This window comes from Ambystoma mexicanum, chromosome 8 (genome assembly GCF_040938575.1).
Source record: "Ambystoma mexicanum isolate Mex_15411 chromosome 8, UKY_AmexF1_1, whole genome shotgun sequence".
Classification (NCBI taxonomy): Eukaryota; Metazoa; Chordata; class Amphibia; order Caudata; family Ambystomatidae; genus Ambystoma; species Ambystoma mexicanum.
In genome coordinates, this window is record NC_090929.1 from 291,178,334 (window position 1) to 291,206,012 (window position 27,679).

The following is a 27,679-nucleotide window of genomic DNA, read 5'->3' on the forward strand; positions in this document are numbered from 1 at the left end:
GATAAAGTATTGAAAACTAAGGGAATAATGTCTCGAGTGAGGAACTCAATGGATTAAGAGTGAGCAGTGATCATACTGTATGGTAGAATAACAGAATGATCTATTGAGGAAGGAAATGATGGAGCACACTCCCACTCAATGGATCATTGAATCTAAAATAAGCAACTGCTCTATTGTAGAGCTGGCTGAGTACACTCCCACTCAATGAATCAAGATCTAACATGCCTTGTATATTATACAAAATGTATACTACCCCATCACCACTGTAGTGGTGAGGGGTGCAGTATAGATTAATGGTGCCTGACCTTGGATGGGAGGTGATCCAGCGTGCCTCTACACTTTACGCTGTGGCGAGTAAAGAAGGGGGTGTTGAGATGGGAAAGGGGAACTTGCCAATAGACAACCCAATCCAAGATGGGAAAGAAACCAGTGGACTGAAGCAGGGGTTGGGGGGCATGTAACATGGTTGAGGAAGTAGGTGTGCATGATTAACTGTGATTAGTTGTAGGTACACACCGGTAATGAGGGAATCAAGCGCAAAACTCCATCACGCAGTAACATAAGCAAATGATCCCTTCAAGAAGAACTGCATGTCAGCCTCATTAATAAATGACATAAATATCAGAAAACTAAATTGGAACACAGAACAATGTGACTGGATGCTATCTGCCAGGGGAATTTGGTCACTGGAGCGGGGGGCTGCTAATCAGACACCCATTTAAAAAATGCTGCATGCCAAAATGATAGTGCACACATGTGCCTTTGCTGTACAAGCCTCCTGCCATCTACATCGCCAATTGAGAAATAGCACAACCTGCTGGCAGAGGTGGGTTTTTAGTTACCTACCTGCATCTCTGATCTAAGTTATAATAATTGTGTAATCTAGTCAGTCTGGTGGCACGTAAATCTATAAATATAATCTGTGCCTACGTTAGCATGATGGCTGCAAGAATCACAAAGCTATAAAACCACAGCAATTTGCTATCATACTTGTATCAGACCTGTGAGCAGGTCTGCAGCTATGACCAGACTGGTGTTTATTAGTATCTGGCCTGACTGTCTCCACTACAGCCATGTGGAACAATAGCCAAGATGCTGCCCCTTTGATTCTCTGGTTAGAATGGTAACACTTAGCACTCCCCAGGAGATCTCCTGGGAACCAGTGCCTCAAAGACAGCACCTACATAATAAAGCCACTCCTACACCAGGGTGCTGACAACTGGAGTCCCTTTGAAGACACCAGGCATGGTAACGGAGTGGAGTTAGAATAGTCTGAAAGGAGAGGTGGAAAGAGAGAAGGGTCCCATCTTGGTTTCTGTTAGGGCTCTATACCTGTTCATGTTCCCTCCATTTCCTGCCGGCTAGGTACTCTGGGTCAGAAGGCAAAGAGCACTTGTTAGAGTAACAGATATTGCACCCCTTAGCACCAGCTTGCTTTGGAACAATCCACTGTGACATTTTGCATTAAAAAGGAGAAGTGCACCCCCTCTTTGATTCATGTTTGGACTCTAAGAAGGAGAAGAAGGATTTGAAAATACTGACTAATTCAAAGTCCTCTGTCATAGAGGTGAAGACAAAAGGCATCCAAGGCAGAGGTAAGCACTGTCCAATAGCCATGGATCAAGAACTTACTGCTGGCTGCACTGGATTCAGGACCCTGTTCACTAGAGGTGAATGATCCTTATTAGGTGCCAGCCCAACTCCCTGGAGTGAGAGTGCAGCATAGTAGCACGCACCTTGTCCTGGAGACCCTGGATTGCGACCCCTAGCGAAGCAGATGTCTTGAAGCAACTTGGAATCCTGTTTCCATGGCTTGAGACATCTTCAAGCCAGATCATCCGCTCTCAATGCCTTTGTGCTGACAGAGGACCCTTGGTTCTGCTTTGACACTTTGCTGTGTTTGGAGGCAGCCAGATGCTGGCCCTACCTGTTGCTGTAGACTGTCTCAAGCAACCCAACAGCTGGCTCGACAAATGATTTGTGAAGTGACTTGACCGGCTGGAAGTTGTCAAACTCGCAATCGCAAATGTCAACTCAATCCAGCATAAGCCATCTTCTCACTGCTGACTCTACTGCTTTCCAAGTCAATGGAAGATCTCGTCTGTCTCAAACGTCGACATGGCACTTAAGGAATGTTCCCCATACAACTGTCTAGACGCCAACCACCAGTGGGTTCACATTGACTCGAAACCTTTCGACATCTGGCTACAACGGAGCTAAGGTGCCAAGACGCCCAATTTGACACTGTTGAGCCCTCAAAAAGAACATGAAGGTACTGTGAAGAGGCCCTTTCCATCTGATCCACTTTTGGGACATGTGACGAATCACAGGGTTTCGCCAATTCTCCTCAGAAGGGAGCCTTTTCTTGTGAGGCTTGGGAGGTGAGCCTGCTATGCAACATTCCCCCAAGAGGTGGAGGTATGGGGGACCTCATAGGGAGAAGCTCCCCTTTTCGGGACAAGGACTCACAATCCCTTGAGGAACTCCCTGAAACCCTTCCTGGCGGGCCATTAGTACCATCTACGATTCAGAGGACTCCATTAGAACAAGACGCTGTTTGTTATTGTAACATTTGGAAGCGGCTGAGAACAGGGTGATCCCCTGTCTGGAGGATATGGCCCGTAGGTGTAATCGGGAAGAACAGAGAGAGCAGAGAACAAACCTTTGCAGGGGACGAAAAGCCAGAGCAAAGGTGAACCAGGAGAGCAGTGGCATGACCAGTGGAAGGTGTACTACTCAGCCCGAGAACAACGCTGAGACCATTTCTACGTTGGCCCCATCGGCTAGCCGTAAACAAGAAGGTAGCGGGAAACCCGGGAGTGGGTACCGGGGCCAAGGACACACACAGCCTACTTGTTCCAGTGAAAGTACAAGTGTTTGTAAGATTGAGAATATCTACGGCACTCAGCCTGCTCGTCCCACTGAACGGATAAGTGTTTGTAAGAGTGAGAATATCTATGGCATTCAGCTTACTCGTCCCAGTGAAAGAACAAGTGTTCATAAGAGCTATAACCACTACAAGAATCAGCCTACTCATCCCAGTGAGAGGAAAAGTGCCTATAAAAGTGAAAATTAACTCTGAGACCCTGTTTACTAAACCCAGTGAAGGGTCTAATAACCATAGGAAGGAAAATCACAATCGGACCTGTCTTGCACAGTACAACACGACAGGAACTGAACTGGGGAGCAAATGTAATTGCTTGGACTGTTGTATTTGATCTAAGGGGAACAGCAGTTTGTCAGAACAAGATGAATGTGATGTGAGACATATTGAGTATGCAGAAGTAAAGAACAAGAAGAATACAGATACCCTTCAAAAAAGCAGAAAACAAGGGGATACAATCGCAAACATAGCAAAGAGACAAAGTCAAATTCAAGAACCACGAGGGACTCCAGAAAGGTGCCAAAGTCCCCGAGAGGAACTGTACAAATCAATCCAAGAAATAGTCAAGAACTATTTAAGAATCAGCTACTAGGACTGAGAAAAGTCTATTCAGGAGAAGGAAGTTATTCTCCTGAACTTTTTGTTGTTTTCTCTTAGTGGTAGGGTCAGGATAGATTTGCCTTGCGACAGAGGACAGACCGTTTACTTTTTGGACTTCACTACTAACAACGTGCACCCTCATTGGTTTTGTTAGGTAGAGAAACCATAGAAGAGGGATAGAAAGGTCTTTTTCTCATCATTTTAAATAAACTACTTGTTTATCGTGTCAAAAAGTGGTCTGCCTCCTTCTTCTGACCCATCACAGATAATAGTGACTTTTGAGCCCTCCTTTTCTACCTTTTTCTTGATGCTGTTGCCCTATCTGGTTGCCTGAACACCCCCGCACATCTGCCCAGAGTGCTCTTTAAAAAAAAGTCTGCATTCTCTGTGTTTTCTTGTACAAGAGTGGGGTTTTCTAGTTATTGAATTGCATTTAACATTGATTGGACACACTTTTATTTTGTAAGTGTTGTGCTTTTGGGATGCTACCTTTATGCGTTCACAGCCCTTCTGAAGCTACAACCTGCCCTCGGCCTGCGTTGACAAAAGAGAAGGAGGTGTACCTTCCGGGCTCTTCCCGTTTCCCCTTCATGATTGGAATCACCACTGCTTTAATAGTAGTGTGGGGCTTAGTAGGCAGGGTTGCCTCTACTCATCCCGCTATTCCTGCAGAGCAGTAGTCATTTCGTCAGTAAGGGATATTACATTTAAATGAAAAATTAGAAAAATGAGTTAAGTGGGTGCAAGAGGCCAGCTGTTGGGGCTAAGTGGTGCTAGAAAATTGATGAAATCCCACTCCAACTGGAAGGATGTGTGCCTTGCGATGCAAGTGTTGATGTGCTTCAGCCTGAACTTTTGAAAAGAGGCATTTTTCAAGACAAGTGTTTATTTGACTCTTACATAAAAGTAATGGGTTCACTGAAATGGAAAAATATAATCATATTTGTACCAATCTTGCACCACCTGAACCTTTAGCGCGCGTCACTTGTTTTGAAGGGTCGGCCAATGGTAGGTCACGCGTCTCTCCCAATTTCAGCACAAAATCTCCAAAACTCAATGGGCCGCGTCAGGAAAGATCTGCACCCCGACAGATCTGGAGATGCTGTTGCGTGGCTCCGAGTCGCACCCGCTACCATATGATCAGATCTGGAGCTGCCTGGAGCATCTCCGAGACACGCTTCATCTCACGGATGCTCCGAGGACCTCCAGATTTGTTTAAGTTGTAGACCTTCAGGTATATGGTGGAAGGTGCAAATATCAGATGCTCATTGGCATCCCATGATTGGTTCAGGTGCCAAATCTGTGCGAATAAGGCCCATTATATTAAGATATGCCTTTACTTCTCTGTCACGGTAAGGAATTTGATATACTACTACTATAACTGGCACTCTTGTACGAACGTTCCGATTGGCTGAGCCAAGCAGGAAGGAGGATTCCAAGTAAATGCCAGGCACTATCAGACATTGGGTGTAATGTTGCTTCATGCAAGTCAACCAGAATGCCCCTTCCCTTTTGTACCCGCTCCAGCTTACCTTATGTCTCCTGGCAATGTGCGGATGGCTCAACCCCTCGGTATTCCGCACCGCGGGGCCGCTTGCCAGAATGTCTACCCGTGATGTAGCGTTAGTTGCGGCACAGTGTCGTGCCCTCTGGCACTGTCTTTCCTCAGTACTGCGTCCACTTAAGTTATGGAAAGACACAACTTCTCAATGCAAGGTTCCCCCCCCTGCATGGTAATGTTCGGCGCACCAATCAACGGGAATGGCGCCGTCCTCCCTCAGCCGTTATTGGGAGGTGGAAGGGCCTCTGCCAGGTGATGATGGCCTTGGCACCCTTAAGAGCAGCCATTCCTGGGCATTAGATGGCCGAAGCACTCATTTACGACCCTTGCTTCACTCGAGATGTTAAGCTGGGCTTTCAGGCACCTAATAGCCATGAATTCCCTTTCCCCTGGGCACTGAAGCTTCATTCACACACTCCTCAGGGGCAAGTCTCACTGGGGAGTTTTATAGCCCTTTATTTTTGTGTGTGCGGTTGCTTCTTATTAATGGTTTCCATATTTCTAGATCAAGTCTGCCTTAAGTTTTAAAGTTATTCCCAGCTGCTAGCTATTAGTCACACGTTTCTGATTAACTCTGCATACGCTGAGGGCGCCCTAGTTTATTTTCATAAATTCTTTTGCCTCTTATTCGGGTTGATGGTTATCAAGTGCCTTACATAACGAACCTCTTGATACGTGTCACCATTGTTTTCTCCAATGTGTGGGTTTGTATTTACAGATCCTCTACCGGTCCGCTTATGGAAATTTAATGCAATGCAAATTTCAAATACAGTAGAGGGGGTTTGATTTGAGATCATTGTGTATTTGATTGACCATTTTAGTAAGAATTGTTTGTAGTGGGTAGATATATTAGGTCTGTATTTCTTTATATTTTCTCTTATTATACAAATATTTATTTGTGAGTAGGAGCCTTTATGGAGAACATTCTGGATCTTATATGGGAGACAATAAGACAGACTATGTGATACCCACCGCATCCCTACCTTCGTCTGTAGCATCTATTTCCCATGTTCCCGTCTTCTTATCTTTCAGCCATGTTCTTTCGGCAGACTAAGGACTGTAAAGTCCTAGTGGGGTCCTAGAGCACCATTCCATGGACACGTCCAGCTAATGTCGGGACTGGCGGGACTCTGGGCTAGCTAGCATTTTGTTTGTAGCACCTGAGATTCTATCCGGAGCTAGAACTAAAAGACCCGTGGCTATAGCCCCTTCAGCCCCCCTAGCAACGCCTTTGGCTATGAAATGACTACAGTGGTGATTTGGCACAGTCTAAAACCGTATTAACATAACTCACCATAAGGACCCTTCATGGTTGTTGAGTATTCAAGATGTCCTCTGATACTGGTTGTAAACTCATGGGCACTCTGTGGTGGCGCTCAAGCCGAACTAGATGGCATCCCAACAAGTTCACAAGTAGAATGGTCTGCACTTATGACAATGTTTCTCGTGATGTGAGATAGGTCTTCCCATACTGCCTGCAAGTTTATAGTCTGTGTGAATGGTGGATGTTATTGTAAAGGAGTCGTCTTCTACATTTACACTACCCTACACCTCACGCTGTGTTGGGCTGGGCATTTATCTGGTTTGTCTTACTTTCTTTCAGAGTGCACTGGGAAAGTACTGAGAGACTTCTCCAAGTTCTACGAGGAGCAGTATGGCGTTGCACTCTTTAACAAGGTCCGATACGAGATTGAGGGAAATGGGGGTCCGCAGTCCCAGCTACTGCACCGCAAGGTAAGACATGAAGTGTGGTTGCGTCATCAAGGGGGTGGATGGGTGGGAATGGGGCCAAGCACCACATTGGCATCTGAAGTTGGCGACACATTTTGGCAAACAGAAAATAGTCCCAGATTGTCCTTTTGGTATTGGGAAAATAAGACAAGGGGGTCCTGGCTGAGCGAGGAGGAGAGGCGGTTGTGGTCACACAAGATAGTGTGGTCAGGTTAGCTCGTGGAAAGGACATGAGGGGGAAAAGAGCCCAGGGGGTGGCGAGGGAAGAGAGGTGGTCAAACGATAGGCAGGCAGAAGTGTGCTGAGGAGTAGATTGTCATGTGCCCGAGGAGAGGAGGATACCACTGGGGGGGGAGCACTGAGGGAAGCAGGAGATAGTGATCTAATTGGCAGAAGGCAGAGAATTGTGTTTTTTGTGTTCTGTGCAAGAGGTGGGTGTGGAATGAGGAGAAGGGAGGGAGGTTGCTGTTGCAGTTCTGGTAACATGGGGGGGTTGGGCTTGGAATAAGGTGATTCAGACAAGTATGTGATAAGGAACACACGATTTACAGAAAATCGATGGGTGTGGTTGAGTCAGGGAAAAGGAATCGTGGTTTGGAGAAAATCACGATGTGACTCCATGTGGAAGACTTTGCGGAAGGAGGAGGATGGTTGCAGGTGTGAGGGGAAATGAGATGTTTCACGATGAAGAAGGTGTGGGGGCTGTTATTGAGATAGCGACGTTAAGCACATGTTGGGTGAGGGTGGCCGTCTATTTGTCCTGAAACAGATCTCCATTTAGAGTTTGCCAGACCATGACAGATGACATTTCCCGTGAAAAGGACTGACTAGGCCAGTGGAGGTGGGGGAAGTGGATTGGGGAGGAAGAGAGCTTGTCATTGGCAGAGGGTGAAAAGGCCAGGGTGGCTTACCCTTTCGCCCTCGTGCTCGCTCCACCTTCATGCTGTTTGTATCCCTCGTACTATGTTTTTTCTGCATTGCTCCCTCTGTCACTGCATGTTCCTTGCCTGCCACCGGACTCTCCCACTTAACCCTCCCTCCTCCCTCCTTCCCGGGTGAGTGGCTTCCTAGGAATGAGTCATTTGGGGTCATTGCCAAAGTTTGCTCCGTGAAGTGCATGCTTCAACTGAAAGGGGCTGTTTGGCCCAGTGCTGCCGGCCTCGCTGGATGCCTCCCAGAAAGGAATTCCCCATTTCTGGGAAAGAGCTGGACTCCCTTTGACCTGGCCAATGTTCAGGGACGTGATCGGATTCCCCTGTTCCCCTGGACAGCGAAGGCGAGGGCCACGCTGAAGGTGTGATGCCAGCCATCTCCATGCACGCGTCGCCGGGCGGTGTGTGACACCAACACTCACCGTGGGATGAGGGCCCACTTGATAGAAGTACGCTTAGTATTTGCTCATACGGATTCCGAGACTACCTCTTGTTACCGCTGGAGGTATGCGTGGTATCGATGCCATGGGCATTGGCACCGGCAAGCATTGCCCTGGGCAGAGAGCGAGGTCTTGCATGGAATGTACAAAGCACAGGCACGCCCAGCTGCAGAGATTCAAACAGAGAGCTTTTATTCAAACCCGACCCGATCCAGCAGGTTTGGGCTGTCATGATGTAACCGTGAAACTGAAGGAGATGAAACTGAAGGAGAAACGTGTGCGTGTGCGTGTGTGTGTGCGTAATCACACATCCATTATTTCTATCACAAGACCTAATCGGTGATGGAGGGCCAGCAAAGATGGCCCTGCGTTGGAGACACTAGTAAGATAGCACAATGGCCCAAAGCACCCTTTGTAGAAAAGTCACAGATTCGAATCTAGCCGATCCCCTTAGCCTTTCTTCCTTCAGAGGTCAATAAAATGAGCACCATTCCCAGGTGTGGAATGGGAACCAAAAGAGGCCCTGTGAATAATGTTCAAAGTGGCGCCATGTTACACATTTTCAGCAAGCCCGCCCCTTTTACTATGAGAAAATGTGGAAATAAAATAGGTTAGCACCCAACAGAGTTCCAGGATCCAGGGTGCAGAGACCTACCGGGAAATCTCCAGAGTTCACTAAAGGCCAGTCCACCCCTGACCGTTCAGCTGGGTGAAACTTGCATCAGTTATCAGTGAGTAGTGATAAATCTGATCGTAAAGTCTGCTATGCAAGAGTAGTTATTATCAACACCCTCCACGGATAGGTGTGTAGGAGATCTTTGGCTATTGCTTCCATCTTTGCTGATGACTGATCAGCACTTACTATGTGCAGCAGGCTACAATCGCCCAAAAGGGCCACTCGGCGCTGGGAGACCTGTGCAAGAAAAGCACATGGTTAGAACCAGGCAGAGTCAGTGATTACATTATAACAAGTTTCAAATCTAGAGTCACCATCGGAACAAGAAAATCAAAACCACAGAAGCAAGGTGTAAGGGCGCTGAAGGAGACTTACACGCAGAGGGCATAGCGGCTGCTATAAAGCACAAATAAAAGGAAAACCTACCTGTCCCTGCTTCTATGAGGGGTTTCCCTACCTCAACTAAAACACTAAAGGCTCTGTCAGAATGTCCCTCTGTACAAAAACCCTCAGATATCATCACAGATATTCTCATCTTTAGAGCATCCCATGATATCAGTACAGATATAGCCCTCTCTTTTTCGGTCATCTTTTGATATCAACACTGATCACCTCCCCTTTTAGGCCATTCTCTGATATCAGAACAGACACCCCCTCTTTGGCTAATCCTAGAAGTAGCACAGCCGCCCACATCTGTAGGAGAACCGTGATGCCAGCAGAGATATCGTGTAGGTGTATTCTTGGTATGTGGTGCGTGTTGGGGGTTTGCTAGGTGCCAGTGTTCAGCAAGCTAGAAGCTGATCCCTGAATGCAGGTTAGTAAGGAAGCATGGTGAGCCAGCAAGAGTGCGTGTTGGAGGTTTGCTAGGTGCCAGTGTTCAGCAAGCTAGAAGCTGATCCCTGAATGCAGGTTAGTAAGGAAGCATGGTGAGCCAGCAAGAGTGCGTGTTGGAGGTTTGCTAGGTGCCAGTGTTCAGGAAGCTAGAAGCTGATCCCTGAATGCAGGTTAATAAGGAAGCATGGTGAGCCAGCAAGAGTGCGTGTTGGAGGTTTGCTAGGTGCCAGTGTTCAGCAAGCTAGAAGCTGATCCCTGCATGCATGTTAGTAAGGAAGCATGGTGAGCCAGCAAGAGTGCGTGTTGGGGGTTTGCTAGGTGCCAGTGTTCAGCAAGCTAGAAGCTGATCCCTGCATGCAGGTTAGTAAGGAAGCATGGTGAGCCAGCAAGAGTGCGTGTTGGGGGTTTGCTAGGTGCAAGTGTTCAGCAAGCTAGAAGCTGATTCCTGCATGCAGGTTAGTAAGGAAGCATGGTGAGCCAGCAAGAGTGCGTGATGGGGTTGGAGGGGATAGAGGGTCCTTGATTTGTGTGAGACAGGTGAATAGGGCTATTGTAGAGTTGGATCGGTGTAGGTTACAGTAGGTGGTTAAAAATGGGGTCGCTGGCATTGCACAGATCACTAGTTTTAGGTCAGTGGGTATGTCCACACCATACACCCATTAGTTACCGCATAGCATGGCTGTGCAGTGTGGCATAGCACTTTAATGAGTCATGGCATGAATCGGAGTATCGGCTCACCGTCATCAGTCCTAACATGAGGAGGTGTCACACGATCCTGGAAGGTCTTGGCATAGCCTAGCGCAGGGTACAGCAGTGCCGAGTAGGTGCCCTAGCATACACTTTGTTCATCCTCCTGTATCATGTTGCAGGGTTCCCTCTACTCTAGCATGAGACGGGAGAGTAGATGCAGGATCCTGGGAAGGATACAGTTTCCTGTGAGCGGAGGCGTGGGGGCTGTGCGGAATAAGTACCAGCGCAGAATGAAAAGCAGCTTTCAATTGCATCTGGACCTGCATCAGGTGGTTGCATGCCATGATGTCATGGGCCAAATTTTGGCGAACAAGAGCAGGAAAATGGTGGTCATGTTGCCTGTGGTATTGATGGGTGATAAAAGTGTGAGCATGTAATCACTTGCGACATGAGTAGTAATGTGTACCATTATCACAGGTGGATGGGTAGGGCTGAAGGAGCGGCTTGGGGGAGTGGGTCCTTGGTTAAATGCAGCACTTGTGGTGATGAAGAGGAGGGTGATTATCATGGATGGCATGTTCAAAGGTTTAACCTCTCTGGGGACACTAGGGGGCAGCTGTGTTGGTGGCTGGAGGCCTTTGTGGTGAGAAGTTCCAGTTGTGACATTTCAGTTAATGTTTTGGTTACTGATTTGTGAGCACAGACGTCTCCCTCTTTAGTATCTCCACGTGAAATAAGCTCAGATCCGCAATTATGTTCTTTAAAAATCCTCTGAAATCAGTAAAGCGCGCCCACTTTTCATCCTTTAGAAAAGCTAGCACAGACCCACCCGCCCCACTTCACAACATTCATTAGGACACACATATCCCAATGGGGCCTTCCAAAACAGAGTACCTTTTTTTAATCTCGGCTACGTTGAGGATAACACGACATGAGAAGGTGCCTAAAAACTCATGTAGGCGTGCAGGAAAGCAACACTTTCCCCGTGCATTGGCTCTGACTTTCCTGGAGAACGCTGGTGCAACACATATCAAAAGAGGGAGCAAAGAGCCCCTGCTTCCCTAATGGCAGGAATTATTTTGAAATATCAACGCTAGAATCCCTTCTATGTTCTACCCTTAAGGATCAAACTTTGTAACACCCCATATCTATTTTATTGAACTAAGCTCGGAGTTCAAAGAAATGGAAAACAATATTTTGTAGGTAAGTGACACCGATCTAAACTATAGTTGATCAGTTTCTGCTTGTAAAACTTTGCAGCATTCTGCAGGATTCTGCGTCTATATCCGAGGGGTGCACGATTCCCACGTTCCTCCTTCTCACAGAATGAAACCCCCAGAACCCATCCTGCGATACTAAGCGTGACGTAAGCGATTTCTATACCCCCCTCTTTTGTGTGATGGGTGGGTTCAATCCACATTTATATTCAGTCATGACGGGAGAGCCTCCAATGTGCTGTCATAGCATTTCGTTCCCAGTAAGTAAGAAGGAGAGAGAGAGAGAGAGAGGGAGAGAGAGGAGAAAGAGAGAGAGAGAGAGAGAGAGAGAGAGAGAGAGAGAGAGATGTGTGTGTACGATATGTTGGCATCGAAGAATACTCACACGGGGATCAATGTGCGATGAGAGGAATAAAAGAAAAACAAAGTACACTTTTTTTTTTGTCTTTCTGGAATTCTATACAATAATTGCTAAAATCATTAAAGCTTTATTTCAGGCACACTTTAGGGGGTGAGTTACTGATTTAGTCTGTTCTTAAACACCTCAACTTAGCCTTTCATTCTTCTGAAATCGATAATGAGTAACAACACAGGTTGGGTGATTTTGTATGTATATTTGTTCTATATAAAGCCCTTAAGCGTAAGTGCTGCATAATAACACATCATTATCATTTGGCCATGGGCGTCTGCTTGCATTCACAGTCATTTGGTAATATGGGCCTATACAAACTGATCTTAATGATACATATCGTGATCAATTCTTCTATGAAATATATATCACACTATAGTGATATCGTAACCATATATTTCGTAGTGTACTTTGGAATAATGCTATGTGATGCAACTTCCTGTTTTGTCAAGGGGTGAAAGGTCGTGTTACATTGCTTCCCGTAACAGCACTTTGGGGTGGGGTCAAATGGCATCACTTCCTGTGATGTCATCAGAGGTCAAGGGTCATGTGATGTCACTTCCGCTACCCCTGGCATTTTGGTGAAATGACGTCCCTGTGACTTTGGAGCCCACTGCAGTCCCATAATAATCAGCAGTGTGGAATCTTTTGGTGCCTCTTCTGACTGTGAATGAGAATATGATTACACAGGGTCGTTAAACACATGTAACTGTATTGATTTTGTTGGATGGAACCTACCACACAAGCGAGAAACAATAGAAATGATCACCGTATACATCTCTGATAAGGGAATTAAAAGCCAGTGCTAAATTTGTGGGGGTGTTTGCCAGGGCCCAACCCTGGTACTTAATGAAGTGTACTCACTGGGCCTCATTATAAGTTTGCCGGTCCGGTAACAACGGTACTGGTAAGCTTGCTGGTACCGTTGTTACCGGACCAGCAAACTACGAGTTCTGCTCGCGGGCGTACCGTCACCCGCGAGCACAGCATGTCGGATACACCAGCACCATTCTGAATGGTGCCAGTGCATCTGACCTCCCCATTCCCATTGAGCCCTACAATGGGAATGGGGAGCATTTTATTCCGGCGCCTGCGAATGGGAAATTACCGGGTCCGGCGGGACTGTAATGACCTGGTAAATGCCCATTTGTGGGTGTCGGAAAAAAAATGATACCAGCAGCAGCCGTGCCAGTATTTACCGGCACAGCTACCGCCAGCGTCATAATGACCCCCACTCTTGTCTGATTACGATGTGGTATTTTTGCAACTTTAGCATTTTAAATCTCATTCTGTAGCTGTCACACAACAAGCAACAACAATGTGAACTGAGCACAGTCTCTTCATCCTGGGCCGGCTCATTGTTACTCATGAATTTGATGACCCAGGTGGGCAGGGCGGTGCTAGTCATCTATTTCCATGGATAACAATGAGTGGGAAAGTGACAATGCCTGGTGTTTGTGCTGGTCATGGCCACACGCTGCTCCGGTCGTCCTGCAACTATCACAGTATTGTGGGTTCACAAAATGTTTATTCCTTCTATCAATAGATGGTTAACATGTTGCACTTGCCACCTATGGAATCCGAGCAAAAGGTTAACAATGATGATGTGTGTAATCAACCACTCAAATATTTGCCTTAAACTAGTATGTTATGTTATTTTATGTCAAATGGTATCTGAACATTGCACATCTGCTATGGTCACTGCAACAATCACCCACAACAGGCAGTGGAAGTTGCAGCTTTAATCCGGAGTATGCTGACACTGTGGGGCACAGCTGTTGGTGGTGGTAATAGTGGGCTGGGAGTTGCCCGCCCCTGTGTGTCCCAAGAGTGGTAGAAAATATTTGGGCCCTGGCACTTATTTCTTTCCAAACTCTAAGCACTGTAAAAACCTCACCCAAAATATCTCAGGATGGATTCTGGAGACACTTGGGAATCACTGACACTCCCCGCTGGTCACTTTCATATGAGTCTTGATGTGCACTCGCAGCCCTGAAGAAAACCTCAACATGTAAAAAGCAGAGCCGGGTCACTGATGGCTTCAGATGAGTGCCAACCATCTACATAGACACCACACCTATGAAAAAATGACAGTGAACCCTGAACGTCCTTAACTAAAGTAGTTATGGGATCGGGGATGTCATCATGTTATCATTTTAAAGATTTAACGTTGTCTAATTGCGGATCACTTTTGAAACATGACACATAGACGGAATTCCATTGTAGAATTCTTGACTTGGTGTTTCAGGGGTGCTCTTTAGGGACTTGTTGCTTCCTCTTCTAGAAAGACAGCACACCAATGCTCTCCAGTGAAAGTAACATTTAATATACACAGAAAGCACAATCCTTAAATATTTAAACATGAGTTTCCGGGCACCATTTCTTATAATGTTATGCCTCTTTGAACACAATGGGTGTTGTGACATCAAAAGGTTGTTCTAGGGACCGACAATTGTCAAAGCACCAGAAAGTTCCCAGAGCCAGAAAATGCTTGGCGCTAGCATAAACTGGGGAGGTCTTTTAGCTGCTGACAAAGAGCCTTTCTGCGGTAGAATTGCCTGACTGCAGCAAAAAATACAAAGCACTGGACCTCTCCCGTACAGGGTAGAGTTAGAAACCACAAGTTCCAAATGGAAGCAATTGTCGCAAATTATACCCATGGAAGAACACGAGAGGCGGGTGCAAATGAGGCAGAGCACCTAGCGAGGCGAGGGTCTGGCCAGGATGACCCGACTGGATCATCAGAGCTTGAGCAGAGATTGAGAGAGGCTTCATATCATGTCTGATTTGTCAGAGCCTGTGTGGCACCAGGAGGGCTGTGATAAAAGTATCTGATGACGCTATGGAAGAATTGTTTGGTTCAGTCTGCAATGTGCGATTCATAAATGATCGCACTCCCTCACATTCCATTGACCCTGCCCCAGCCCTACCAGCCTTTCATAGGCCCCAGCCCATTTGGCAATCTCTCATATTTCCCAGTGGCCAGTCCTTCTCTGTTGAGGATAGGAGCAGCTGTTGTGAGAGATGGCAACAGTGAATGACAAGAGACAGAGGAATTAAGAATGTAGCCAGGGCATATGGACAGGTGGCGAAGAGCGAGTTAAGCAAAAGATTGTTTGTTCTGAGGTCACTTTAGTGTCTATTGCAAGGAGACTACGATAGACTGGCCTCTAGGTACTGCCCGTTCTGCACTGCCATCAGGAATGAGGTGTAACTACAGAGGAGAATGTGGGAACTGCATCCAGCCCTGTATTCTTACTGGGAGAACTATTCTTGCTATGTGCAGTGGCGGTTTGTCCATAAGGGCCAAGGCGGGCACTGATCTGCTAGTACCCTTGCCCATTACGGAGGAGCCAGCCCAGTGTAAACACTTGGTACTGTGAAGGCATCATGAAGCAAGACACAGACAACAGATTCACTTTTCTTAAGAAAGACTTTATTGGTCTATATGTGTCAGGATGGATGAAGGCCTAACTTGCCCTAAGCTAAGGTGGGATTATCCGACCTAAAGAAACTAAGGATAGTCTGTGTCATTAAGTTTAACTCAAAAGTCAATCTGTGTCCAAAACCTATACTTGCCCTCACAACTAAAGCTATACAATTTGTTGGGATGTCCGCACCAAAAGAAACAGTGTTCAAAGTAAAGTTCTGAGATGCTTCCAGCTCTGGCTGGTTTTCAGCTTCACCTTTCCCAAGTTCAACAATAATTCCAAAAGATCTCGGGGCTCTGTTCCCCAAGTTCAACAGTTTACAGAAACATCAGGGTTCCCTTCACCAAGGGTAACACAGTTCACAAAATTCTCGGGGTTCACTTCCCCAAGTAGGCAGCTCCTCCACTAGAAGTGCTATGATCCTCTTTGAGTTGTAAGAATGCTTTCAGTTTAACTTTGTAATCCTCTAAGCTTTTCAAATGACTCAAACAAAGGCTTTCTTTCACTTCAGTAATTGCCATGCAGCATATCCTTTGCATCGTGGCTTTCTTTGTTTCTCCATCCAGTAGGGCTACTTGGTCTAGCTGCATTTGTCGGACCGCACGGTCCACCCATCACAGGTCACGCAACCAATAACCCATTGCACTCTGTGATGCTCTTGGTTTTCCTTGGCCATCACAGGTTTTCCCCTGGACCTGTGTCAGTAATTCCCATTCATTGTATCTTTCCCAATGGTACTTTCTTGGCTTTGCCCCACTTGTATTTCAGCCACTGTGTACTTGGCTGTTCCCAATGCATTCAAGTTCATCAACTTGTATTTCACACTTGCTTTTCTGCTTAATTCAGTAGTGCTTATTATGAGCTTTCACTCTGTTCATCAAATGATTCTGAACAGGTTTTCAGAGTGTTCATAACTGTACATCATTCGCTTTTCCTTCATGCAGCATTTTCCTCTGATTTCTTTATCTTTCTCTTCAATTCGATAGTCAATAAATCTTGGTACATTTCAAAAGGTACTTCGCTCTGTATTCAATATTCTTCTCTTAAGGTTCCAAGCCCCCCACTCTTGGGCGTTTCAGCTGATGACTACTTGCAAATGTCCAATTCCTGCCCCTGGAGCGCCCCCGTACAAGTGTTCCCTCGAACTCACTCGCGGTACTCGGCTGCTCCTCCGGGCATCTCAGTTGTCTTCTCCGACTTCCACGTCCCTCCCGGGTAAGCATTGGGAGCTCCAGTAAGCAGCACTCGCTATCGTGAAACCTTGTTGCAGCGGTCCATGGCGTTTGGAAGGTGCTGGGGCTCTGGTCCTCTCACAGCCTTCTCGGGTCACGGCACCTCTCACCCGCTGGCTACACACAGCATCCTCTCTGCCAGCCCCGCTCCAGCCTGCTGCTTGCCTTTCAGCTGCCACCTTCTCACCAGGCCGGTTCCCCCTTCTCCTCTCTCTCCGTCTACCATTTTATGCACCTGTGGCCTTTCAATTGGTCGTACTTAAAAGTCTTTTGCCTGACCCCAATTATAATAATTAATGGGACATGCCTGAACTTCCATAGTCCCCTTCCTCGCCTCAGTACCATTGTGCTGATACTGACTAGAAGTGTGCATTACTCCAAGTTGCCTCTTCCTTGTACCAGTTGTAAAGGTATGTGTGGGACAGTAGGTGTTTATGGGAAGGGGAAAGGGAAAGGACTTGCAATACCCTATGAAGGTCGGGAGAGGGAAGGACTCATTCTCAACATGGAAAGGGGGATACCTTGTCTCGCCTGCAGACATCCACTCCCCACTCCCCAAGGAACCTCCACCCTGGTGATGCTCCCGCGCATCTCCACCCCCATGGTCAGGCTCCAAGAGTAATGGCCTTTCCCTGGCAACCTGAGAGGAGGATCCAAAGGGAGTAGATGGGAGGATGCCTTCATGTTCCTCACAGTACTCCACTGGTTTCTTTCTGCAGCTGAGGGAGTACCCCTGGGCTGGCTTAAACTGTCAAAGAGAAACGTGGTTCCGCTTTGACAGTTTCTGTTCACCAGCACGCATGGCCAATGGACATTGCAATGCTGTTTCCTTTTGTTTCCCCAGCCTTGCATGGCCCATTGGGGGTAAAGGCTGGGAACTGCACCTCTAAATGCACATTTTTAGACCTTCTGGGGAGTAGACATGGCAGTTCTCCGGCTCCTGCACACATGAGCAGAAACCAGGAAACGTGCTTTGCTTTCTGGTTTCTGTTCATGTGGTGTGGGAGTCAGAGGGCTTCCATGTTTTCTGGGAGGTCGGTGCTCAGAGATGAGCAGAGTCTGAACTGGGTCTGAAGGTAAGAATCTGTATTCTATATACATGTATGATTTAATAAGTGAGTGTATGATGCCTGAGTGGGTTCTTCGTGTGCGGATGAATGAGCAAGTATGTGGTGTATGCATGCACAAGTGAATGCTGTGTGAATGAGTGAGTGACTGTTGCATCGATGTGTGTGTGGGTTGTGCTTGTTTAGGTCGGCCGGGACGCTGCTAGAGGTTGGGGTGCTGGCAAAATCAAACATGGGCAGTACAAAATGATGCCATAGCGGCATCATTATTAGTGGTCATCTTTGATAAAGCTGGCATGATAGTTATTAGGCGGCTAGACTGGCATTTTGATGCAGCCAGTCTAGATATTGGTTGCTGTGGCATGACATTTTTTATTGCGCATCTCTGATAGAGCAGACATGATACATTTTATTACATAGCTAGACTGGCATTTTGGGCATAGTAAGAAATAGCTTTTCCTTTGGCATGGTTTACTGGGCATCTATAATAAAGCAGACAGGGTAAGGGTTATTATGTGGCTAGACTGGCATTTTGGTGCAGCCAGTTTAGACATGTTTTCATGCTGTGGCATGGCATTTTTAATGGCAAATTCAACTGGAGTATGTTCTTACATGGGGTTATTGTCATAAAGTGGCAGAACTAGGGCAGGAATGTTTTGTTATAGCATCATTATGGGCATATATTGGTGCAGCCGGCATGAAAATGTATGGGCAAAGGCATCATGAAAATGCTTTACAAAATGCTCCTGTGCACTGCCGGTAACTGCATCTATCGGATTTTGTATATGTTGGCCTACAAACCAAGTGCAAACTGACCGACTACCCAATTTTCCACTTAGTGTGATGTAAAATGCACAATTTAAATGATTTTTTCGAAAAACGATTTCAGGAGAGAGACCCCCCACCCCTCTAAAACCCTAATTGGTTGGCTCGGGTGCCCATGCCAACACGTAGTCCTCTAAAATATTTGAGGTAAATATTTACACCCCTCCAATTAAAATAATTCACCAGCCACCACTGGCTATGTGTGACCAAAGTCTGAACGCTTCGGCCCAGCTAAAGGACACATGCCACCAAAAGGATAATCTAGGTCATAGAGGACTGATGTGGGTGGAAGACTGAGTGCTGGGGAAATTAAACAAGGACAGAAGGAAGAAAAGCTAAGTGTTAAAGGAGACTCGCAGAGAATACTCGAGAAGGGAGGAGACCAACAGCAAGGCAGCTGTATGTGTCATGCAGAAGTGAGACGGAGGACAATACACGCTAGGGCTGGAATGTGTTGGTGAGCTAGGGAGAGAGAGGATACACAGAAAATAGAAGATGGGAAGAGAAAGAGGTGCAGAGATGGGGAGCATGAAGGGAAGAGACCAAGAGATGGAAGAGGGAAGATGAGCGATGGGAAGATTGGCAGTGATGGGTGCAGAGATTGGGGCAATAATGAGAAAGAGGGTAAAAAGTTGATGATGAGATAGGGGGGAAAAAGGAAAATTTGGGATGACGGTAGAAGCTATGGGCAGATGTCACGAGAGATGGATGGGAAGATATTAGCAGATGGTCAAGAGGAAATACTGAGAATGGGAGAAGTGAAAAGATTGGGTCATGTGTGGCAATGAAAAGACAGGGGCATAGAGTTTTGGAGATGATCAAAGCTGGAAGAATGCTGGGAGATGGCGAGACCGGATCTGTGATGGTGAGACCGGATCTGTGATGGTGAGACCGGATCTGTGATAGTGAGACAGGATCTGTGATGGTGAGACAGGATCTGTGATGGTGAGACAGGATCTGTGATGGTGAGACAGGATCTGTGATGGTGAGACAGGATCAGTGATGGTGAGACAGGATCCGTGATGGTGAGACAGGATCCGTGATGGTGAGCCAGGATCCGTGATAGGGAGCTAGTCTAAGGGAGAGGGATCTAGGCAGTAAAGGAAATATGCAGAGCTCAAGGGGTGGAAACAAGAACGAGGTGGAAAAAGGTAACAGTTGTAGGCAGGGGGCTTAAATAGGAAAGAATGAACTTGGAAACAGGGAGTTGGTAAGAGTGGAAGGGTCATGCAGGTGCAATGGGTAGAGAGTAGAAGATGGTAATAAATTGATTGACTGATATTTTATTTCTATCGCGCTCGTACATAAGTGTTTCAGAGCGCGACAAGGCAAGGGAGGGGAACAGGGGAGAACAAAACTGCAATCTTACTAGGCCCAGTGACATTGAGAACGCGCAAGTGCATGGGAGAGGGGGGAGGTGAAAAGTGCATGGAAGGGGAGAGGTGGAAAGTGTGAAGCAGAGGAGAAACAGATAGATAACAATAAATAAATAATAAAGGCAACAAACGGTGGTAATGCAGCCAGCAATTTGCAAGTGCTAGGTTTAAGGCAGCAGACAGGGTAGGTCTGATAAGTGCAGGAAGAAAAAGGGGGGGCTGTATGGGTACAAATACAGACCCCAGTGCAAGGGGTGGCCCGGAGGCAGTGCGGGAGGGTGGCAGGATGAGAAGGTATCTGGGCCCAAAAGACTGAGGGTGGCCAGGGGCACGGTGCCAAGAGAGAACAGATCAGCAGGGGAGAGGGGGAGCGAAGGCAGAAGAAAAGAGGAAGGTCTTGAGGTGCTCTGGAACCGGAGATGGTTCTCCTCAAGTTTAAGAGTGGCAGGGAGGCTGTCCCAGAGGGAGGCCCCAGCTGAAGACAGAGATCTAGCCCCAGCTCGTTTCTTAGAAAAACGACTGACCCTGAGTGAGTTGGAGGTAGAGGAGCGAAGAGCCCGAGAGGGGAGGTATTTGCGGAGGGATAGCTGAAGGTATTTTGGACCCAGGCCCCAGAAAGCCTTGTGGACAATGCAGAGGGTTTTGAATTTAATCCTTGAATCCACTGGGAGCCAGTGAGTGGAGAGATTTCAGAGCTGGAGAGATACAATCCCAGGGCTTGAGGCCAAGGACAAGTCTCGCAGTCCTGTTCTGGATTAGTTGCAGAGGGAGGAGAGTAGAGGCAGGTAGATTTAGAAAGAGGCTGTTACAATAGTCCAAGCTAGAGAGAACCAGAGCTTGAGATACCATGAGCTTCTGGGGGAAGGAGAGGAAAGGCAGAGTACTTCTGAGGAGGGGCAGTCGGAAATTTGACTTTTTAGAGACCTCGGAGATGTGGGCGGAGAAGGAAAGGGTGGAGTCAAAGATGACCCAGAGGTTCTTAGCCTCGCAGGTGGGGGTAGGAGGAGGGCCAAGGGAGGACGGCCAGAGAGTGAGGGGAAAGGATGGTGAAGGTGTGCCGGTGAGGAGGATCTCCGTCTTGCTGGCATTCAGACAAAGATCATTAGTGGCACACCAATCTTGAATGGCAGTTAGGCAATCGGAGATGAGAGAGGGAGAGGAGGTGGCAGAGGGCAGCCTGAAAATTAGTTGTGTCGTCAGCGTAGCACTGGAAATTTGAGCAGAAAATGGCAATGCAGTGGGCGAGAGTTGCCAGGTATTGGTTGAAAAGCCAGGGTGAGAGGTTAGACCCCTGGGGAACACCACAGGTAGAGAGGAAGATAGATGAAAGGAAGGACCCAAGTTGCACCTGGGAGGGTCGATCTGAGAGGAAAGAGGTCAGCCAGGCCAGAGCCTGAAAATAAATGCAATATATGAGGATGTCCAGAGGACATAGACAGAGACATCAGGGACATGGGAGAATAACTAAGACTCTAATGCAGTAACTATCAGAGTGTCACTATTTCTCGACCACTCCCTCTGTTTCTCTCATAATGCAATGAATGTAATCTCCTTGTCCCGAGAGGAGCACTCTTGATGCTGCTCATGTATAAATATAGCAGGGAACAAGGGGAAGGATTCGTCTTGTGTGATGTAAGAGATGCCTGACAGCGCCACACCCCTGGAGCCAGAGTAGGAAATGTTCCTGCGGTCCCGCTAATTTTTATTCCAGGTCCTGGAGATGGTTGCTATGGCCTCTCCCTTCTCCTTGGGCAACTGCCAAAGATGAGTCAGTGAGACTCCAGCCAGAGTAGGCGGGTTGTTCTTATTGTGTGCCACTCTGGGAAGCTTAAGGGCAACCAGAGAAAGGGGCAAGGAGCCAGAGGAGGATCTCCCACCATACCTCTCATTCCTCCCCTCTATAAAATATGTTACAGGATTCTGTGAGGCATCCTTCATGTCGAAGTCCTGGATAGTAAGCTTTCTCGGACTTAAGATAGTGAAATAGTATCCTTATTTGGGATGCCTGTGATTCCTGGCATCAGCCTATGGGCACAGCACAGTTACTAATACAGTCTTCGTCTGCATACCTCAGACATTCATGTGCTGCACTCGGTATCTAGTCATTGGATCGAATCCATAGCATCGACGGACCAATGCATCTAAAAAATAGCATCGAAAAAAATGCATCAAATGGATGTTTTTGGAAGGTAAAGGGTTTCTTTTCATTTTAATGGGTTTTAAAGGGTTAAAAAACAGGGGTTGGGGGGAACGCCCCATTAAAAAAGTACATTAAAAAATGCATTTGATGCATTTTTTTCAATGCATATTTTTCGATGGATTGGTCTGTCGATGCTATGGATGTCGATGGAATAACTAGGAACCGCTGCACTCTGCACCTTAGGTAACTTAGTCATATATTATGTTAATAAGCTTGTATACTGTGCCAAATTACCACAGCAGTAGTTTGAGTGCCTAGGCTTGTCTGTTGTATGTGTCCCCGTCAGCCATACTGTAGTCTGCTGGAGGAAACAAAATGTGCAAAGGGAAGATAAGAGGATGGAGATCTAGGAAAGAAATGCTATAAACGTAGAGAGGGTGGGATTCAGTGGAGGACGAATGTTTTGTTATAGCATTGGTGCATTTCAGTCCGGTTTTGTGGACCATAATTCTGTAAAAGAGAGGATGAAGATATGATATTTGAGTTATGTTTCCATGCCAGTTTTGGAGAATTGTACGTTAGTACATGATGTCATGGATGCATGAGGGGCTTGAGTGTGCTTTATTTGTCCTGTCATCGCCATATTCTGTATTCCAGATAAAACTCCAGAATGTTCATTCTGGGACTGTTGAGCCTGAGTTAAGAGTGGCCTAGTCAAGAATGGACTCTGTATGCAGGTGGAAGTTGTTAGTAGCAGAAGTTAAAGGACTGGAGTAGTCCCAGTAGTATCTTCCCAGCCACCATAAGTAGGATAGGATAACCATCAATGACTCCAGCTCCATACGTGAGATGACCTGCTCATTTCTGTAGCTCAATTCCCAAGTCTTCCCATTAATACCACTCTTCCCATGTCAGAAATGACAAGGTCATATGTTCAGCCCCATAATGGAGATGACCATTTCATTTCTCCTACTCCCACCATGAGATGATGAATTTATACCTCAACCTCTGTCCCCAAGATAACCTGTTCATAGCTCTGTCTCCATTCCAAATGTTACCAGTTCATTTCTATAACGCTGTGTTTTAAATGACCAGTACTCATTCTAGCTCTATATCTACATGTACCCCTTCATCTCTGCCGCTTGATTCCAAAGGCTACCCATTTATATATTAATGTCTATGCCTACCTAGACTAGCCCATATATCCAGCTCCTTAGCACCTGTTAGGACTGTGTCTCCACCTCCACACCTCAGATAATAGATCCTTATATCCTGATCCATGCCAAAGATGCCCAATTCATATCTCCAGCTTTATTCCTGTAATGAACAGTTCCTATGACCAACTCCACACCCCAGGTAATCACTTGATATTTCCAGTTTCATGCCTCCGATAGCCAGTCCATATCTTTAGCTCCATACCTGCAATGTACAATTAATGTCTTTAGTAGTTCCATACCTTCAAATGACCACTTACTTTCCGAAATTCTATACTGGAAATTACCATTTTATATCTCATCTTCATGCCTGCAATGACCAGTCCATATCTTTAGGTCCACACTTGAGATTACCCATTTGTAGCTCATTTGTAGCTCAGGATCATGTCTAGTTCATACGCTCAGCCCCATACTAGAGAGGACCACTTCCTAGTTACAGCTCCATAGCAAATCTTACAAGTTCAGATCTCCTGAGACGATCCATTCTTACCTCCATGCTTTAGTTGATGTCTTCAAATGACCAGGTTGACACTTAAAATTAACCTCTCATGTCACTACACGATAACTTAGATGTCCACTACTTATCTCCAGCTGCACACCAGAACTGTATGCTAAAAGGACTCTTTCTTATTTCCATCTGCATGCCTGATATTACATGTTCATATCTATAGCACAACATCCGAGGTGAGCTATTTATGTGTCCATCTCCATACATCATATCTACTTAGGCCCTCACACACATCTGCTGTGCCCAGAAATGTGCTGTTATTGGGAGAGGAAGTATGGGGCACTCACAAGCTAGATTTCTAGGACATTGAGCCTCATTACGAGTATGGCGGTAAATCTGCTGAGTTGCTGCCAACATCGATTACCATTACCGCCACTTCATTTCTGCAGATTTAGCACAGGATTACAAGTGGAGGTAGGGCAGTGTGAATCCCCATTTTTGTAGTCCACAGGACTCCATGGCGATAATGGTGGAATTACAGCTGGCAGTAATTCTGCTGATTTCTGCCAATTTTGCCAATTTTTGGTGGTTCGCTGGGGGATTTTTGCTGGCGGTAAATCCCCCACCTTACCACTAAACTTGTAGTACAGCGGTGTGGTAATACAGTGGTAATGGAATTACCACAGTTTCTACCACAACCTCCATACTTGTAATGGGGCCATGTCTAAATAATCTGGGACCCCAAAGGTAATCTTTTCTAGGAATACCTTTGGTCATAACTTCCAAGGGACAACTTCTTTGTTAAGGTCAAATGTGACTGTTTGTTCTGCTCAGTCTTTAAAAAGATTTCAGCAAATCCTATGCTTATAGACAAACACCTGCAGGGAAGGCATGGTATCACAAGTATGACATTGACAGAATGGATAGAATTTGTAAAACCTTTATTGAAAATGGTGGGGTCGGAAAACTCCTATTTTGCCATATAACTAAGATGGGAGTAGTCTCGACCATCAAACGATAAGCAAAACAGTCCTATAGTGGAGTCTGTCAAATCAAAATGGCCTCTGCTAACAAAAACCTAATGCCTGCCCTATCTCCAGAACAAAAAGTGTAAAAAGGAGAAATGTATCCAAAGGAAAAATCATTATCCAAAAGAATAAAGGTAGTTGAACCAGCTCTCCTCCTCATGTTAAACCTCACGGAGTAAGGCTGTCATTGTAAGCAGGGAAGACACAATCTGGATTGGTTTCTAACACTAAGCAGTTCCAAACCATGGATTGAGGCCCACCTGGCCTTCCATGTTAAAGTCTCCTTCTTGTCTTTCAAAATTGTATTCCAACATAAAGTTCACAAAGGTCCCCCTTTGTCGGGCTCAGACCTCTCACGTCACAGTTCAACACAAACTCGCTGGGGGCCCCCTTACCCAAGCTCATTGTACATCGGATTTCTCTCAATTGGGCTCAGACCCCTTTTGGATGTCGAAGACTTTTGAATGTGCGTGGCTTTTACAGACCACCGCAGGACCACTTCGACTCAAACTTCACGTTTACTCTTGTTAATTCACTTTTGCTATTTGTGCACTTTCTAGCTTCAAACAATGTACCTTTCATGGAAACCTTCGAATGGACTACTTCCTTTGACTGGACCACTCTGTTACTTAGTATCGCTGATCTCCCAGCTGCCTTTCACTTCAAAGTTCATCCACAGGTCTGCCTTTCTTTGCGTCTCATCCATATGCATGCACCCTTCACATGTGATATAATGTTGCTACTTCATTCGCTTTAACACACCAGTCTTTCAGGTCGCTTGCCAACTCATCGGCTGTGTCTGCTTCTTTCTTGTTTTGATATTTCCAATTCACAAGTCAAGGTTAGTACCACAGGCTTGGCCTCGCCTCCCCAACTCTGCCGTTCACCCGGAAGAGTCACTGGCATCCTCAAAACACAATACAATCTTCACTTGTGGGATCTGGCCTCCTCCACATCTCATTTGTGGTCTGTCGGAGGCAACAACCTCCAGTAGGGAACTAGTGCGGTATTCGGCCCGCTGCTCTCGTCCCGTGGTCCATTGCTCTGCTCCAGTAAGTGTTCCTTCATCCTGGAAGTTCTGTTCATACTCATGTTCCACCTTGCTCAGAGTGTGTCGTTAGGTGTTGCCTTTTATTTGTGTGAGGAGAGCTAACTGATATCAGGTGTATGCACTTAGTATAAAGTGCCTGACTTTGCCTGACCCTATTAATGGCACATGTCCAGTACGATGTGAGAGAGTTAGTCTGGCTACTCTGTCATCCTCTTCCTCTGCCCAGTGTTTGTGTAAAAAGCGGGGTGGGAAGTTGGGACTTCAGAAAATCCTACAAAATAGGATGGGGTAGATGAACAAAAGAGGGGGCAATACCGCGTCTCACTATCAGCTGTCTCACTATCGGCTGTCTCACCCCCACTCCCCGAACACTCCTCATCCAGGTGATCCTCCTGCACTGGACCACCCCCATGAACTGGATCCAAGAGCGATGGCCATTTCCTGGCCACCTGGATGACAAGTCCCTGAGGACTAGCAGGTGAGACACCCTTTGGTTTCTCACACACTCTAATCTTAAATGGGGTGGAGTGGGAAATGGAACCCTAAATGCGAGGCACAATGCATTTACTGCTCCATTTCCTGCTCGGCCTCATTTTCATGCTGTGGCAAGGCGGAGGATGAGCACGGAACAGAGATAAGATCTCTGCCTCGCTCACCTCTTCCCTCTTGTGCGAGCACTTTGTTTTACACCTGCCCGAGATTTTAAGCAGGCGTAAACAAATGGGATCCTATGGAATCCACCTCAGTGGTCACCTGGTCAAAACTAGGTGGATTTTATAGCAATCCATTAGTAAACACTGCCTGGAGAGTGGATTTGCAGGTTGTGTTTACTTTTACATGAGACATAGAGGTAAAAGAAAAGAAAGTGTTTGCTTCACTTTTACTATTTGCTTCTCCCCTCCATCTCATGGTGCTTTAAAATTGCCTGCAGAGGACACTACAGCACCTACGTGCTAACGTTGGTGGTCCCATGCATGGAATTTACATTTAGTCCAAAATGAGGCTGTAAATGATTTAATTTCCACATTTGCTCCTGCATATTCCTAGAGGAACCTTTTACAAATTGGTCACCTCACCAAATTGGCAAACTGCAGGCCAGAGGATGGTGAGTGTTTCCTCACTCTCAGCACTACTGTACACACTGAGAGCGTTTCACGATCACGGCTCAACATTGTCAGGATCAGGCAAAGTTCGTAGTCCTTTCACCAATCTCTGTCTCCATCAATTGGAGGATTCAAGGAGCCCTTCCTCGTTCTCCCTGATCTCCTTCTGGGAGTCAGTTTTGAGACTTATGTTGGTTCTCCAGGTTCTGTATAGTTGCATCTTATTTTAAAACAATCTTATAGGCTCCAAGGGGCACCCTTTGACTCCCCTGGCCCGATCTGCTTGCCCAATCTTTCTCCTACTTTCTTTGCCCCCACACAGTTCAAGGGTCAATGAGGAGTTTTCTATTTGCCAGAGCCTCCTTCCTTAAGGTGTTCCTTGGGGATGTAGTTAGGATTCTGCATCGGCTCTCTCAGCCCCACTTGCCGGGTTCACACTAGGCTTGCTCGGCCTTAGGCTCACTTATCCTTTGCCTCAGGATTCTTGCTGTGCCTTCAAAGCCTCTTCATACATACACCGCCCCTCTTTCAATCGGGCTTCTCAGTAGGTGTCCACAGACTTTCCAATATGCTTTTTCTGCCTCTCATTCAGTGAGGCTTCTAGTAGAATAAGATATATCAGCTAACAAGGCCCACAGGCCACTGCGCCGCCAGCTGCCATCCCTGGAAGTTTACCTTCTGTTCAACGCCACTGAGAAATGCATTGTGAGGATGCAAATGGCCTCAATCGCATACATTTGTACAACATGTATAATTGTCTTCATCTTAGAGGGCATCAGTCATTTTTACA

General features: G+C 46.5%; 1 protein-coding gene across 1 annotated transcript in view; it reads left to right on the forward strand.

The window, feature by feature from the left end:
• The window catches only part of LOC138471844 (protein Niban 2-like), a 385,943-nt gene that overhangs the window by 173,014 nt on the left and 185,250 nt on the right, over window positions 1–27,679 (forward strand). The window contains exon 2 of the mRNA XM_069609690.1: window positions 6,649–6,779. Within this exon, the coding sequence (XP_069465791.1) occupies window positions 6,649–6,779 (131 nt within the window). The remainder of the gene's footprint in view (window positions 1–6,648; window positions 6,780–27,679) is intronic.